The sequence below is a fragment of the Sitophilus oryzae genome, unplaced genomic scaffold (genome assembly GCF_002938485.1).
Source record: "Sitophilus oryzae breed Bouriz unplaced genomic scaffold, Soryzae_2.0 scaffold_191_pilon_pilon, whole genome shotgun sequence".
NCBI lineage: Eukaryota > Metazoa > Arthropoda > Insecta > Coleoptera > Curculionidae > Sitophilus > Sitophilus oryzae.
This window is the reverse complement of record NW_022146635.1, coordinates 74,662-91,889: the sequence shown is the minus strand read 5'-3', so window position 1 is coordinate 91,889 and position 17,228 is coordinate 74,662. Positions and strand designations below refer to the sequence as shown.

The following is a 17,228-nucleotide window of genomic DNA, read 5'->3' as shown; positions in this document are numbered from 1 at the left end:
TTACTTCGGTATTGCTTCGTTCAGTTACGTATTGCTGTGTTGCCCGAACACAGTGCAAGCTGGTTTGCCGCTTACTGGTGGTCAACCAATCCTGGGTACCTATTCTTGACATCGTTCACAACTTTGCGTATACGCATCCCGTGTATTGTTATAAACAGGGTATCCCAGAATAAGTGCAAATTATTTTTAAAGGGGTGGTAGATCTCGATAAAGAAACATATTTTCTCTTTATCGTTTATCAAATAAGTCCAAAATAACGGACTTATTTTTGCTGAAAAAATTTCAAAATGATTTTTTGCTCAAATTTTGAGAACCTTCTTCTTCATGTGCCTTCTCCTCATCGGAGGTTGGCGACCATCAATTGGAATTCCTCCCTGTCTTGAGCCAAACGGATAGTTGCACTGGCCTCTTCTATATTAAACCACTGGCGCAAATTCCGCAACCAGGAGAACCGTTTACGCCTGATGCCTCGTCGTCCTTCAATCTATCCCTCAACGATCAGCTGTAGGAAACTATATTTGTTATTACGAAAATGTGACCAAAATATACTGCTTTCCGTCGTTTTATTGCAGTCAATAGTTCTTGGTCCTTACATATTCTTTCCAATACTTCGAGATTTGTTAAAATTTTGAGAACCACTGGATCTTTTTGGATTTTCTTTCTTTTTTAAATTTAATCTACTACCTATGTTGCATATTATCAAGAAATTATTATTTTTAAAATAAAACTAAAAAATTCCAAAAATTCAAAAAAAAAATTTTCAAAAAATTCCGAATTTTCAAAAAAATTATTTAGAAAAAAACCTCATAGGCGTGTCTGGGGTTGAACTATACTACCACTTACGTTAAAATACTTACACGTATTTCTGGGACACCCTGTATATGGGTACATAGTAGCGCCGCCCCGCCTCGGGCTTAAAACCTTGAAAAAATTAAAGAAGCGTGTTATCAAATCGGCTAGTTCACAGTGAAAGCAGGTAGGCGTCAACCAGCGTTCATCGGCGTTCTCGCTTTTACCGGAACGAAATTATTTATTTCTGCTTTTGCACGCGCCGACAGCGCACAGAGGGTATTAAGAACTAAAGTTGGCCAAATTATGTTTTATGATTTTTGCTTTTATGCTAGTAATATTAATTATTAGAGGAGGGAGAGAGGGTGCTAATATGGAACTTCATTTTGTTTTTCCTACACAATATTTTCCTCTACACTGAAACCCTTTCCACCTATCAAATAGGGCCATTCTGTGCAAAACCAAGCTTTATAGACCAAACCAGGTTTATAGACCAAATGCCCCTATGTGCGGCGCCGGCGGCCGTGGCGTTTGAATATGGTTAGTTTAGGTTAGGTTGGTTAATCAGGTAAATTTCCTCTTAATTGTCTACTTCCGAACCCTGCTCGCATATCCGAAATGGCATATACAATACACGTGATGCATATACGCAAAGTTACGCATTTGTGTATTGTTATATGGCTTTTTAGAGATGCGAGATGCGAGCGATATTTTAAGATGCGAGTGGTCAAGAATAGGTACCCAGGAGACGGCGCTGGTTGCCGGAAAGCACCTGCCTCCACTATGTTCGTACCCTTACTGTCTTTTTGATCGTAAAAATTCAAGGCCGTGACACGACATGACCTTGGTCATGTCTTGACGCACGAGCTAGCGAGAAAAAAGTGGTAAGGATTGCACGATCGCACAAACACAAAAAACATCTGATTTAAAGCTGAGAAAAGCATTATAATAGAAGCGATACTATACCTGTACCAATCACTCTGGTTGCTAGCACAGAATATCTGGCTACGCAACAGAAGCCGCGTTACATGTATAAAATCGTGGTGCAAAGGAGACAGGCTTTAAAAAGCCTGTCTCCAAATCAGATATTTTGATGCGGTAGTTTCACTACTACATAACAGAGGGCGATAAATTTAAAAGAAAACAGTTTTTCTACAAACGAAATTTAAAAGAAATTTATGCAGTTTAAAAGGGTTTCATGTAATAGCAGTTTAATGTAATAAGTACATCACTAGTAGTGCAATATAATTGAATATTTTGGAATATTTCGCACAAATAAAAACCATTTCTGACGCAATCTTCAAAATTTGTTCTCGATGTAAAAAAAATATTGTTTCTGTAAACAGAATATTAAATTTTTAGCCAAATTTTTGCCCAGTTCAAGAATTAGTTTTAGATTACGGATTAGCTAGAATTTGTATGTATAGTTATAATACAGGGTCCCTTGACCCTGTATTATAAAATTACAAATATTATATCCATGGAAGTGATCGATTATTAGGTACAATATAGGAGATACCCGCAATAATTTAAATATAAAGGATTATGAAGTTTATAACTTAATGGTAATAAATTTATAATTGTAATGGTTTAAGTATATTTTTTTTTTATTAATAATAATTTAAGAGTTATCAACAGAAAAATTTATTTTTGAGGACACCCTCTATATTTTAATTAACTGAAAGAATTTAAAATTACCTTTCAAAAATATAGCACACATGATATTTTGTTATAATCCTCTTCGAAATACAGAATTTTTAAATGTTCGCCGCTTTTAACTAGTAGGCTTTGGACCCCTTATCAATGATATGTCCTTAATGGAACTCGAAAACATATTTTCCAGCAAGACGACGCACCGCCCCTGAACGCTGAAGTTATCGGCAAATTTTGCAGCCAATTTCAAGAATAATTATTGAATAGTTAGCAAAGATCTCAGCCGTTGGCCATTGAGGCCGCCTGACTTAGTGCCCATGAATCTAATCCTATGGATATATTTGCGGAAGGATAAAGGTTCACTTATTCTATCATAATCTAGACAAGAATTAGAAATACTTAACAGTTATGAGAGGGTATCTTTCACCCCCAAACCAAACCAAAAACACCTGTAAAATCTCATGTGTTGGTTTGCTTAGTTTGCTATTGTTTTATTGTTATTAGATATAGTTTAAATGTGTTGATGTTGGTTAAATATATTTTAAATTGTTATAAAATTCTGCATCTCTCATAGCAAATATTATTTTCGTTTTTGATGATGTTCCACAGCTAGAATTTTTTGCATACAGCCGGTGCCGTTCAAACCCTACTTATTTAAAGCGGGCGAATTTTATATACTCGAAGAGGAATCGGGTAAAATATCAAGTGTGTTATTTTTTTTTTTTTTTTATTTTCAATAAATTAAATATACAATAAAATACAGGGTGTCCCATATAAAATCAAATTTTCTGTTGATAATTCTTAAATTATTTATGTAAAATACTTAAACCATTAAATTCTACGTAAAAGGTGCTTTGGAAATGTTTCCATAAAAATACAACATTTTCCATAGCAAAAGAGTTACAACGATTTGTTAAAATACATATTTTTTGAAAAACACCCCATAACTCCGAAACGGTAACAGATATTGATATGCGGTTTCACCATCATGTTTTGACAAAATTGAGCTCCAGAGATATTAGTTTTGTCTATCTCTATACAAAAGGGTGTTTCCATTTAAAAGCGTCGGGTGACCCACCCTGCACATTGTGTGTATTTCAAATTTTGCTTAAAGTGAAGGAAGAATTGAAATATGTAAATAATAACTAATAATAAAAAAAAAAATGAAACTTTGATGTGCTACGACTTTATGAACGACACAGCATACTTAAATTTATTATTCGCTAATAGATATTTAAAAACTCTTCATTGGTTATTTATCTTTTGCGGTACTCCTATATTTTACCTAATAATCGATCGTTTCCATATATAAAAACGACCCTGTATGTATAGGTATAGTATATATAGCTGGTTTTTCAGCTACGTGTAATACCAGAACTTCCAACTTAAATTTATGTTTAAATATCAGAAATTAAATATACTATACGATCGACAAAAAAACGGCGTCCAAGGACGGCTGAAATGACAATCGATGATAATTTTGGTCAATCAGGTCAATCTCTAGACGTCATTATTTGGCCCGTACTCTTCTTTCAAGAAAATTGGAATTTAATTTTATATTGAATTAAAATGATTTTAAATGGTACTTATGTTCTATAATTTTTTAATCTTTCTATATTAAGTCTTCAGTTTTTAAACATTTATGTCGAATTTTAATAAATGACGTCTAGAAATGGATCTCGCCAAAATTACAGTACGTCTGTACGTTCTGTAGCTACGGGGTTATCCGTGAGAGGGGAAACCATGGGGAAACGATATATTCTCTCGATGTTTTTCGTAAAAATAGACGACGCGTCCCATCAATAAAATTCGACAAATTTGCAAGTGGCCAAATTTGTCGAATTTTAATGATAATAAAAACAAATTTTTTTTTTTTTTTTAAAAAGAAAACAAATTTCTTGCAGTATAGGCATATAATAAAATTATATAAAGGATTCTTGCCCATAACTGCTGTTCATAGAAATTTAATTCTACGCTGTTCTTGTTATAATGTGGATCAACCTGCTCTCACTACCGGTTTCGGAGCCTACTCCATCATCAGGTGAGCTTGGGCAGATCACAAAATATCCACAAAATGACAACCACAGCGCGAGATGACAAACACAGCGCGTAGATTAAGAATTTCTATATCAGCGGTTAAGTAGTGGCAAAATCACTATGGTATTATATACTACTTGTTTCTTCTAATAACAACAATAACCAGCCTCTCTTATCTAATTGTCGAAACATACGTACATTATGTACCTACATACTTCAATACGGCTGGTGTTAATAGTATATGTGAGTATTACAGTGAAATAAAAAATTAAGATATTTTAAAAGATAATTAGATTTTTATGAATAAGTATTCACACTGTTCTATCATTCCATTACTTAATGTTAAAATTATTATTTCTATTTACTTGATATTTCAATAGTTTCAATATTCAGCAAAAATATAATGTAACTTAGAATCACTTCTTTTTTGATGGTTATTTAAGTTAATAATAAAAAAAACTTTTTTAATATATTTTATTAGACAATGCTATATTCTACTATTTCAATAAGAGTCCATTTCACTAGTTCGAAAAGTAACAAAATAAGCGTTCGGCATTTAACGTTTTATGTAAAACTGGCTAGGCAATTTTTACAGAAATGAAGAAAGGAAATTAAAGAGAAAGGATTATACTAGGATAAGGATTATCCGTATTGTAGCTACATTTTGGAAAACTTCTTTATTTTTTAAGATTTTGATGGTCAAACCTCAACAAAATATTTCTTATGATTACTTACAGTTTTTACTAAATTTTCTCGAAAATGGAGCATAATTTAAAATTCCGTTACAATTCGGAAATAGATTGAAGTTTGTGATTAGTATATATAATTTATATGTTTTTTGTAACAGGTACTTCACTATTTTTTATGACAAATGCTGAAGCGCTTCATACCTTAATCAAGCCTTATGCCGCAACCGTACATGCGGCATTTAGCGATCTCCGATCCGGACTTCGCCGATTTCCTATGTGTGTGGATGGGGAAGTCGGAGTTCGGCGACTCGATCGGCGACGAGAACGAGCGCTTGTCTCTATGTTGTTGCCACAAAACACATACACCAGAAGAAGAGCGAGCACCTTGCTAAATATTGGAAAGTGAAATTGACGTTTAAATTTGACACTGTTGACAAGTCTACTGTTACTAGCGCCCCCAATATCGCTTGTAGGAACTACGGACTAGATTGTCACGTATGGCTGAGTTTAAAAAAATAAAAAAATTAGTTAAAAAAAAAAAATTATGACATACATAAAAACACAAAAAGAAAATACAGCATTTTTTAAAAATATGTTTAATATCAATATCAAATATACAACACAAATTAATTTCACCACAATAAATTAATAAAATTAGAAGAATAATGTTACAAGTATAGATCCGAAGACAAAATTAATTATAATAAAACTGAAAAAAATGGCGTCATAGATAGCAGAAAGAATATATCATAATTTTGAAAGTAAAATTTTATGGGAAATGTCATCGATCATCATTTTTTAAGCCAACTGGACGACTATTTCAAGCTGAGTTCGTTCATATTGCTCTGAGAAATCTAGATAAACAAAGAATAATAAATTAAAAATATTCCAGAAGAGGGGAAAGAGAGGAAAAACCTGTATCGTCTCAGATATCTGTCAGGGTATTGTTAAAAGTGTCATCTTTTTGCTCGAAGATTTCAGGTCGATCAAAAGATGACATTACAACAATACTTTGCCGTAACTTTCACAAATATCAGAGAGAGGACAGGTATTGCCTCTCTTATCCTCTGGGATGCTTTATATATGTTGTTCTTTGTTTATCTATATTTCTCAGGGCATAATGCCGAACACGAATACAGTATATAATTTCAATATCCCTAAAGTGGAAGAAAAAGATCACCCTTTCTGTTTTTGTACTATGGTCCCTTTCTTCCGCTGGCTCATCTCGTTGATATTTAGGAAGGTATCCATAAAATATATATTTTACTATCGGTCCTGGGATGAAAAAAAATATAAAATTCAGTTTGATTTGATGATCCTTTTCTGTCACCTAAATCAGGAGAATGACAATGAGCATGTTAAGATGAAAAAAAAAATGTTATCAACACTTGCCTACCCTAGTCCGAGGAGTTTTATGAAAAGCCTATATTTGCCTAAATAATTTATGTGTTAAAAATTTACCAAGCAAACTGCAGCGACAAACAAAACAAATAAAATGGCGATAAGTCAACGTCAACGACCCGACAAGGAGAAAAGTGGTGTTCGAATAACAAATTATGAGTCACCAAAAATTGTTTTGACTCCTTTCAATGCACGCTTTAGAAAGAAAAAGAGATATGAACTGTAATACTGAAAGAACGTCAAGGTTTTATCTGTCACTCTTGTCAATAATTTATCGGTAAGGAAGATTCCTAGAAAATCGCTTGTAGTCAAGTTTTGAACCATTGCCAGTTCTCCCATAAGAAGTCTCATCTACCTGGTTGTTGTTATCAGGGCCCGCGTGTGTGGATGGAAAGGCGAAGTCCGATCACGAGCGCTCGGAGTTCGCTAAATGCCGCATGTGCGGTTGCGGCAAAACAAAGCACGTGTGTTTGGAATTTTAGGTGTGGCTTATCACGATAGGATCGGGCTAAGCCTTAGGCAGATTTCTGAAATATAATATACACAGGGTGAGTCTAAAATAAGTGCAAATATTTTCAGGGGTGGTATATTTCGACCCCAGGAACACGTCTATGAGGTTTTTTTTCGCAAAAAAAGATGTTAAATTTCACTGTATATTTTTCGAAAATTTTTAGAACTGCCTGTTCACCGCAAATTTTTCTACGGTATAATTTCTTAATCTATGATATTACCATAGTTACAGCTTTTCTCTATGGTTAAGGCACTAAAAGGGATGCAAATACAGAAAAAATTCGGTGGCTCTCAAAATTTTTCCAAAAAAAATATTTTTTTTTTAATTTTCAAACTTAAATAACTCGCTTATTTTGGACTTATTTGAAAAATGGTAAAGAGAAAATATGTTTCTTTTATCGAGATCTATACAAGCCCTGAAAACATTTGCACTTATTTAAGACTCACTCTGTATTTCCTTCGGCCACACACCCGCTTTACCCGACCCCTGAGACCGACCCGAAAGTACAGCGTAATAGACTTTTAATCCTGTGCTTTTTCAATCTCTTTTAGGCAAATAAAAATATAACTTAAGAAAAAACACTTAATATTTCAAAGTAATAAACTCCTCCGTCGTTAAAAAAACGAGTTAAAACAAAAATTATTCAATTTAGAACGCTAATCCTTTTTTCTTCTAGTTAATTAATGATCTACCGTCATTATACTGGGTACTTACTATTTTTAAATGTAACTTCAGCTAATAATAATAGATGTAGGTGTAGGCTATTAGGTGTCGTTTAGGCTATTAGCCTGTCGTTATAGATAAATACAATTTAATTTCTCAACGACATCCGCATCTTTGGCTATTTAACGGCGGATCATCATGGTTATGAATAAGTTACATTGAAGGTTATGAATAAGTCACGTGTAATTTTGCAAAGGTCAAATATTATCTACCCAGATGATTTCTTAATGCAAAGTTGTATGAAAGAGACTTTTGAAGAGGGGTTAAAGTTGTACTTTTCTCTAGAATTTCGTTTCATTTGGATTTGTTGTTTAAAAAGTTATTTGTAAAATCTACCTTCAAATTAGTAAAAATTTATAATACGGCTCAGAGAAGCTACAATTAAAATACCAACAAAACGACGATTGTCATTGTCAAATTCGATGTCACATTTTGTTTACAAAAAGGTACCGAATAGAGTAATTTTGTATAAAATAATTATGAATTTCCCAACTTCTGAAAAAGTTACCATGGTTAAACGACATTTGCAGGAAATAGTATTGCCGCTGTGTTAGATATGTTCGCAGCTCAGTCTCCGGAAAGCCTATACCGAATAAGTCCAACAGTTTAAAGAATAAACCAGTGCCAGTGGTTTTATACTAAAGGCACTCTATTTATTTGTTATATTGTTGTGGATGTATGTGGTATGAGAGAGGCCTCGAGTAATGAACAGCAAACAAGTCATACACCGCGAATACTATTCTCAGGTCAACTATTTCTTTTGTAGGTGATCATTTCAATTCGAAAGAAAATGAACCACCTTTTTCAAGCCACCTAAATTCCTGTAAACAAAAAAAAAGACATCGAACTTGATAATGACAAAATCCTATTTTGCTGGTATTAGGCCAGTAAACGTAGCCGAGTATTATACAGGGTGTCCCAGAAATGAGTGCAGATATTTTAAGGGGTGGTAGATCTGGTCAAAATAAACATATTTTCTCTTTACCATTTTTAAAATAAATTGAAAATAACCGAGTTATTTAACTTTGAAAATTTAAAAAAATAATCGCAACATTTTGAGAACCGCCGGCAGATATCACCAACTACATCCAATTGCCCGGATCAAGCCCGAATTTCAGTTAATTCGACGCACTGTGTTGCCATAGGGACAAGAAAGTGTATGTTAAAAGTAAGTCATAAAATCACAACACCTGACGAGTTTGCAGAGATTCATTACATTTTTAAGATTGTGATATTATTACATAAAATAAATTAAAAGTTAAATGTTTAATAATGTGTTAAAAAATGTGTTAAAAAAGTTAAATTAAAAAACTTACCCAACATTAAAAAAGATACTTATGACAGATTGTAACTGTGACAATTCTCTTTTTCGATATACACTTAACTAAAATACACTTCACTGTGCTGCTTTACTTGTACATGCTGTAGTTATTATAATAACTACTAAAATAACAGTGTCCCCATTTTTAACACATTATTTTCATATAGGCCTCATCACAATTTGAATCACTGATTTACAAAACTCCTTGAAAAGCACACATTACTTTGAATACCTTTCTGAATGAATAAATGTTGAGAATTATTGTCTCTCACCGCCACTTTACGAACTACTTTCAATCTAAGGAAATACATGTTTCACTCAACAATTTTAAATACATATTTTGTTTTTTCGCTATTTTTTCTATGTATTTCAACAATTCCATCGACAGCCCAATCGTCGCGTCGGCCACCGGCCAAGAGAGCGGCGCATCACTGGTAACTGCTCCTTTGTCGCGCCGCCGTGTCGAGCTTGCGTCATGCGAGGTTGCCGTAGTTTCAACAATTTCAAATTCAAGACACTCGAAGCAATCAAATTCTTATTAAATTTTAAAAATAAAACAGAACACATGAAAGGAAACAAACAAAACACAAATGAATTGGTTACTGATAGGGTCACAAAAAAGAAATTTCTAAAATGTTTATCGTAATTCAGAATTCAATACATCGAAAAGAGCCCGGCGAATAATCAATTCATTTTTGTTTTGTTTATTTCCTTTCATGTTTCTCTGTTTTATTTTTAAAATTTTATACGAATTTGATTGCTTCGAATGTTTTGAATTTGAAATTGTTGTAACTACGGCAACGTTGTTTAACATCGTCGTCTGACGCAAAGCCGCCACGACGGCGCGGCGACCGGTGACTCAAAGGACCAGTTCACACGCGGCAGTTCTTGGCTGACGGTTAGGCTGTCCATGGAATTGTCGAAATACATCGAAAAAATAGCGAAAAAACAAAATACGTTGTCAATAATTGTTGAGTGAAACATGTATTTTCTTAGATTGAAAGTAATTCGTAAAGTGCCGATAAGAGACAATAATTCTGAACATTTATCCATTCAGAAAGGTATTCAAAGTAATGTGCGCTTTTCAAGGTGTTTTGTAAAACAGTGGTTTAAATAAAACAGAGAAACATGAAAGCAAACAAACAAAACAAAAATGAGTCGATTATTCGTTTGGCTGTTTTCTAAATTTCTTGAATTGAATTCTAAATTACGATAAACATTTTAGGAATTTCTTTTTGTGACCTGATTGTGAATAATATGAATTATTTTATTAAATTTATTCCAAAATAAAGTTATTTTGCAGCATAACAAAGATTTTCTTAAACGTCATAAACGTAATGTTTTAGTTAATTTTCGGTGGTTTTGTGCAACTGATTCCGTTGCACTGACCACACTTTGAAGAACATTTAAGACCCAGTTTTCTACAAGAGCAATAGGTGTTAGATTGCCTTTTGATCTTTCTTCCATCCATATTGTAAAGGATCTTACTTGTTACCAATCCATTCTTGAATCTAACAAATACAACTTATAACATTTCCTAATAGTTGTATATCTTTACAGTTACCTGATACGTATTCTGAGTAAATGGAGTTTTGCAGAGTTCTCAGTTGGAGGCAAATTAGCTAAATTAAAAGGTAGTCTTAAAGGCTTGTCTTGATGTAATCCTATTGTATAGAGCGTATATCTCAGATGGTTAATATGTTTGATATAAGCTTAGGTAGTGATATAACTTTAAAAAATAATTTAATCCTGACTGGAACAAGTCAAAAATATGTGCCTGTCGATACTGAAAAAGATGACGATCTTTATCAATACCTCAACGTATTTTTAGAAAAAAAAAAAATGCTAACAAAGATGACTTGTTTCAGTCAGGATTAAATTATCTTTTAAAGCTATATCACTGCCCAAGCTATATTAAACATATTGTCGTCATCTGAATACACTCTATACAATAGGGTTGCATCAGGACAAGCCCTTAAGACTACCTTTAATTTAGCTAATTTGCCTCGAACTGAGAACTCTGCAAAACTCCATTTACTCAGGACTTGCTATCAGGTAACTGTAAAGATATATCTATTATAGGAAATGTTATAAGTTGTATTTTTTTGGATTCAAGAAGGGATTGGTAACAAGTAAGATCTTTTACAATATGGATGGAAGAAAGATCAAAAGGCAATCTGACACCTATTCAATCAACAGAAGATGTGGCGCCTCCTGACCTACTAAAATATTTTTTTTGCAATTGCAAAGAGAGTCAGTGCTCTAAAAATTGCTCTTGTAGAAAACTGGATCTTAAAAGTTTTGCAAAGTGTGGTCAGTGCAACGGAATCAGTTGCACAAACTTTTAGTTGAAGCGGAAAATGACGCTCAGGATGACGCCATAGCAGATTTTATTTAATAACTTTAATTTAATAATAACTTTTTAACAATAATTTTATTTAATAAATAGTATTTTAACGTTATTTTTAATTGCTTTAATGCTTAAATTTATACTTGGTTTATCTATATTATAACACTATACTGTTAACGCAAAAATTATAGCTGATTGGTTTAAAAAACTGGAAAATTTATAAAGCGTATAGTAAAAAATTGCTCTATCTCTATTACTATTTATTTTAGAGAAAAAAAATGATTGAAGGTAAGATATTCTAAATTGAATTCTCTCCAGAAAACATATCTTTAGTTTTTTCGAAAAGGTTATGCAAACGGAGATATTTGAAAAAAAACTAAAAAATCCAAGATGGCGGCGATTTTTTTCAAACTTCCCCCACTGGGACCGAATGGGACTTTTGAGGGGTTAAATAGGAGATCATTATCATTATCATTCCCGTTGAGATCGGTTGGTTACTAATTTTTTCCACCTCAACCTCCAGATTGACTGGCCTATATTTGAATTGTAGCTTTCTCTGGGTCGTATTATAAATTATTAGTAATTTGAAGGGAGATTTTTGCATATAATTTTTAGATGCATATTCCAAATAAAACGAAATTCTAGACGCAAGTACAACTTTAACACCTCTTTAAAAAAACATAATACAACTTTTGCATAAAATCATCTGGGGAGATAATATTTGACCTTTTCAAAATTTACATGAGATTTGCTGTCTCGTGTTACGATGCCACCACACGGTTTATATAAACCTATTATTTAAATTTATATTAATTATATTTGAAGAACCACAGTAATTATTTGTCTATAAAGATATGCATTTTACTTGTATCGTACTGTCATGTCGCATCGAAACCAACCTCGGCGGTAAATCGCTTCCTTCCTTCTCTAACAAAAAAAGATATACATTTTACGTATGTAAATCCATACCTTATAGATATACTTAATTTTTTTCTTTTCTTTTAGAGGCATTTAAGGCATGGAAAATTAATGAACCGCCTTTAGATTTAAATCTGTATCTTTTTAACTGGACAAATCCAGATGACATTACAGATCCTACCGTTAAGCCACATTTTGAAGAAGTAGGACCTTATAGGTAACTATTAATTATTATTTAGAGCGAAAACAAAAGTTTTATATGATAGAGATATTATAATAAGACACCTACGACAATGCAACGTACAAGAAAGATAGCTATCTATATTTTAATCAAATACATTTGAAATGTGGGGTCAATATGTAGTTCATCAAAACACACAGTCTTCGTTATAAATAGTTAAATATAATATCTTTATAAGAATGTCAGCAAAATTAACGGAATTTATACTAGCGACTTTTCCATAGTGATTAAAAATAGCAATTAGCTGTTAACAATTTTAAAATATACTAAGTATGAATGGCTAAAACTTAGCGATAGGAGTATTTGACCGAAAACTAAATACATACGTCGAACCAATGAGAACCTACCCCAGCATCCTTCAGGCAGAAATCTACGTTATAGAAAGATGCGTACAATTTATCTTAGGAACTATCGAAAACAGGAAATAGCCATCTTATACGATAGTCAAGCAGCACTATAAGCGATCAACTCAATAACCATCAATTTGAAGTTGGTCAAAGAATGCCTAGAGAAGCTGCACAAATTATTAGGCAAAGAAAATAAAGTCCTCCTACTCTGGATGCCGCCCTCAAGGGATAGAAGGCAATGCAAACGATCTAGCTAGAAAAGGAGCGAACACTTCACTAACTGGATCAGAACCGTTCTGCTTTCTAAGCGGAAACCAACTTAAAGCGGGACTGAAGAACCTGGACCATCCGTAACCTGGAATGGGAATCCGCCAACAGTCTATGACACTCGAAAAAGTTCCTCAGAACCTACGACCGATAAAAATCAAAGATTTTCCTTGATTTAAGTAAAAACAGTTTTCGGATTTTCACGGGGTTTCTAACAGGACACTGTCTCCTCAACGAACACCTCAGTAGTTTTATGTTGGTAAATAACGGCGAATGCAAATTCTGTACAGAAAATGGGGAAACACCAGAACACCTACTCACTGAGTGCACCGCCCCGAGATGACAACCGTTCATACTATAAACTTTGGTACGGCTGATGTCGAAGATCGAGAGCTGGCCTCTATGAAGCCGTCTCAGATACTGCCTTTTTTCAAAGTCCTGAGACTGTATGATGAGTTATAGACTGAACCAAAAGTCGACACAAATATAATGAAAAAGTTCATTAATATAATGAATTAAATCATTAATTTTGAACCGATGAACGATTTCATTGGCCCAATGAAAAGTAATTCATTAACTCTATGAAGTTTAAGTTCATTAGATCAATGAACAGTGTTCATTAATTTGAAGAATACATTCATTGGTACAATGAACAGATTTCATTAAGATAATGTACCTAAATCCTTATATTAATGAACCGTATCATTAAGGCGGGTTCTCACTTGTCAGTTTCGCTGACGCAGTCTGACTGATTCATTATCAATGAAAAATAAAAATCAACGATTGTATTCACACGTTTCATGTTTTGCTACATTCAGTATTCAGTTGGTCCAAACATTTTAACGTGGTGATTTCGCAGACATGAAAATGGTTAAAACAAAATTGAAACCAGGTGTTCGCGAAGTTTGTTTAAATTAGCAAATGAATTACAGAATATTCTGGTGAATCAGAAAAGAAGAAAACGTTTTTTTAAAGCAGATACGTCTACAAGAAACCGTTGACGTTCTATTTTAACAGAACGTCAACGGTTTCTTGTAGACGTATCTGCTTTAAAAAACGCGTGTTCTCATAATAGTTTGAATTTAAATATTTTAAATAGTTCTTTTTTCTTTATTCTTTGAATTTTTTTGCTTCCGACGATAGATTTTCCGAAACGTTAAGCATTTTTTTCTTTGTTAAGCCAATTTGTATAACTGTAAACATAACTTCTTATAAGCAGTGTCCGTTTAGGTTTAACGCCAGAAGTGTTTACAAAAAATAACTATTTTATTTTGTAGATTTTCTTGCAGTGCAGTGGCGAAATACCCATAAAGGAGTTTTTTGGAGATATACATTAAAATAATTAATTAACTTTAACTTGTAAACTGAACAAATCACGAAAATGTAGTTCTCATGCTTCAGTTTCTATTCATTATTCGATAATGATCAGTCAAAAATGAAAAAAGTAGAACTGGCTTTCACTTTAACTGAAAGTACGAATTTACTGATCATTTAACATGAAAATGTGTTCTGACGTTCGTTATTTGTTCAGTATCACTGAATCAGTCAGACTGCGTCAGCGAAACTGACAAGTGAGAACCCGCCTTTATATAATGAAATAATTTCATAACCTGTTTAGTTATACATTTAAAAGTCGACACTATTAGTACCTCTTGTTATACCGTATAATCGATGATAAAGATCGCTGTCATTGATATGAAATGTCATTGATAGTAATTTCCCAGTCAACTACCTAAAATAATTCTACTATAAATAGATTTCCATTTGAACAAGACCTTAGCTACAAAAGATTGTTCAAAAGTACCAATAGTGCCGACTTACTTACGAGCACAGAAAATTTTTCCATTAGGGCAATAAAAAACAAGTGCAATAAAATAATAATTTATTCAAACTTGATATAGCATATACAAGTTAAAAATTAAAAAAAAATCGAATCGACGAAGAGAATAGTAATGTTAATATTAATTTTAGGGTAAATTATAATAAGAAAATTAATTTGCCAGTCGATATCCTGAGGGATTTCTATAAAAAGATCATTTCTTCATTATATTAGCTGTATCGTTAGACTTGATAGCGTCTAGACGAATGCAACAGGCCTTCCAAGTCGAATCAAGTGGATCCGATGTTAAATTGTCGAATTTGAGGGCTTGAAGGCAGGTCTCAGCATCTCGTTCCGGTTCTAAAAGCGACTTACATATATCAAAATAATTAAAATGCCGAATATCAAAAGATCATTAGAATTTACCATAATCAGTTTCATGCCTCGACTTGGTACTATGTTTTTCTTCTTTTTGTTTTTTATCTTCTGAAACATATTTGGAAACCGCTGTTTTAATGAATACCCGCACCAGAGATCTCACACAGCGGAATTTGATTTGACAACACAACAAATTAAGTACAAAACGATAGGACTTTTATTTAAAATATTGAAGAGAACACTTACCGCTCTAATAAAACTAAAGCCTCATTGAATAACACAACCACACAGACGTTATTAAAGTGCCAAAGTAACCGATCAATATGGCCACCATTTAAGTCCTAATATTTTATTCCTGATATTAATAACCGCGTACATTAATATAATGTAGTGTGTTCATTGTATTAATAACATTGTTCATTGTCACAATGTACAGCTCATTAATCAATGATTTATTACATTAATATAATGAATACGTGTTCATTAAAGTTTCAGCATTAAGATAAAGAACGCATTCATTGGGACAATGAACGCGTTCTTTATATTAATGAAAATATTACATTAATTTAATAACCAGATTTTCATTATATTGATGAAATTAGATTCATACTATTAATAAATCTGGCATCGATCTATGATTAACAAATCCATTAATATAATGAAAAAAATCATTGTCACAATGAAACAACAGTTAATAATCAATATTCATTAATATTATGAACAATATTTTTTTCAGTGTAACTCAAGAAAGGGGAACACACAATAGATCTTTAAGGTCGCGGTGACTAACCCCCCTCCTAAACATTCTAAATTCTACATGACTAATCATCTACATCTGCTAATCATGTTGAAGTGCGAGTCCGAGCAAAATCAGCTGTCCATCCCCTCAATGTTTTATGTCAAAAATTGCATAATACCATAAAGCTAACACGTGCTTGGTGTGAGTTCATCCTTATAACTTTTTTGTTTTTTTTTCAAAAACATTAGTATATGACAGAAATCAGGGTTCATTGACGAATTCAATTGTTTTCGGTCACTTCCTGTTTCATCGGAAATTACTACAAATTTTGATTTTTAAATGCCACCCTTGATTTTTTTTTACTTTATTCGATAGGAAATGACGCTCTGAATAGAAGGATATATATCATATGTCAACTTTTGACATTTTTGCATATGGTTTATTTAAAATTGCAACATGCGGTTCATAACGACAATTTGACTCGAAATACCAAGTGTGGTACCAAATTATTCGTAATAAAAATGCTTTTTCCAAATATGATAATGAGCTGCCCTCGTTCCATTTCAAAAATTGAGATATGATTCAAAATAGGCACCTTTTAACCAATTAGAACAAAACACAAAAAACATTAGACGGTCAGATCTATTTTTCCAAGGCTCTTTGATTAAAAATTAAGTTTTAAACACGACCACTCTATAGAATGAAATTTAAAATACGGTTTTATTTCAAGCGAAAATTTCAAAAGTTGATATAATGATATGTCATTCTAGTAGGTGCCATTTAAAAATCAAAAGTTCATTTCTGGTGAAACAGGATGTGACCGAAAACAATTGAATAGGTCAATCAATCCTAATTTGTGTCATATACTAACGTACCAAATCTGGTTTTTTATCTCTAAAAATAAAAAGTTACAGCTGTATTCTATGGTTATTACGTGAAGGTTCAATTGGCGGTTCAAGGAATTCAATTGTCGTGATCGCGATTATAATCGCATTTAAAATTGTACGAAGTCTCTGAAGGCCTAATAAGATATACCCCCTACAAC

At 32.8% G+C, this 17,228-nt stretch overlaps 1 protein-coding gene across 1 annotated transcript in view; it reads left to right on the top strand.

The window, feature by feature from the left end:
* LOC115883488 (protein peste-like) overlaps positions 1–17,228 on the top strand; it is a 67,257-nt gene that overhangs the window by 12,941 nt on the left and 37,088 nt on the right. The window contains 1 exon segment of the mRNA XM_030901852.1: positions 12,480–12,609. Within this exon segment, the coding sequence (XP_030757712.1) occupies positions 12,480–12,609 (130 nt within the window).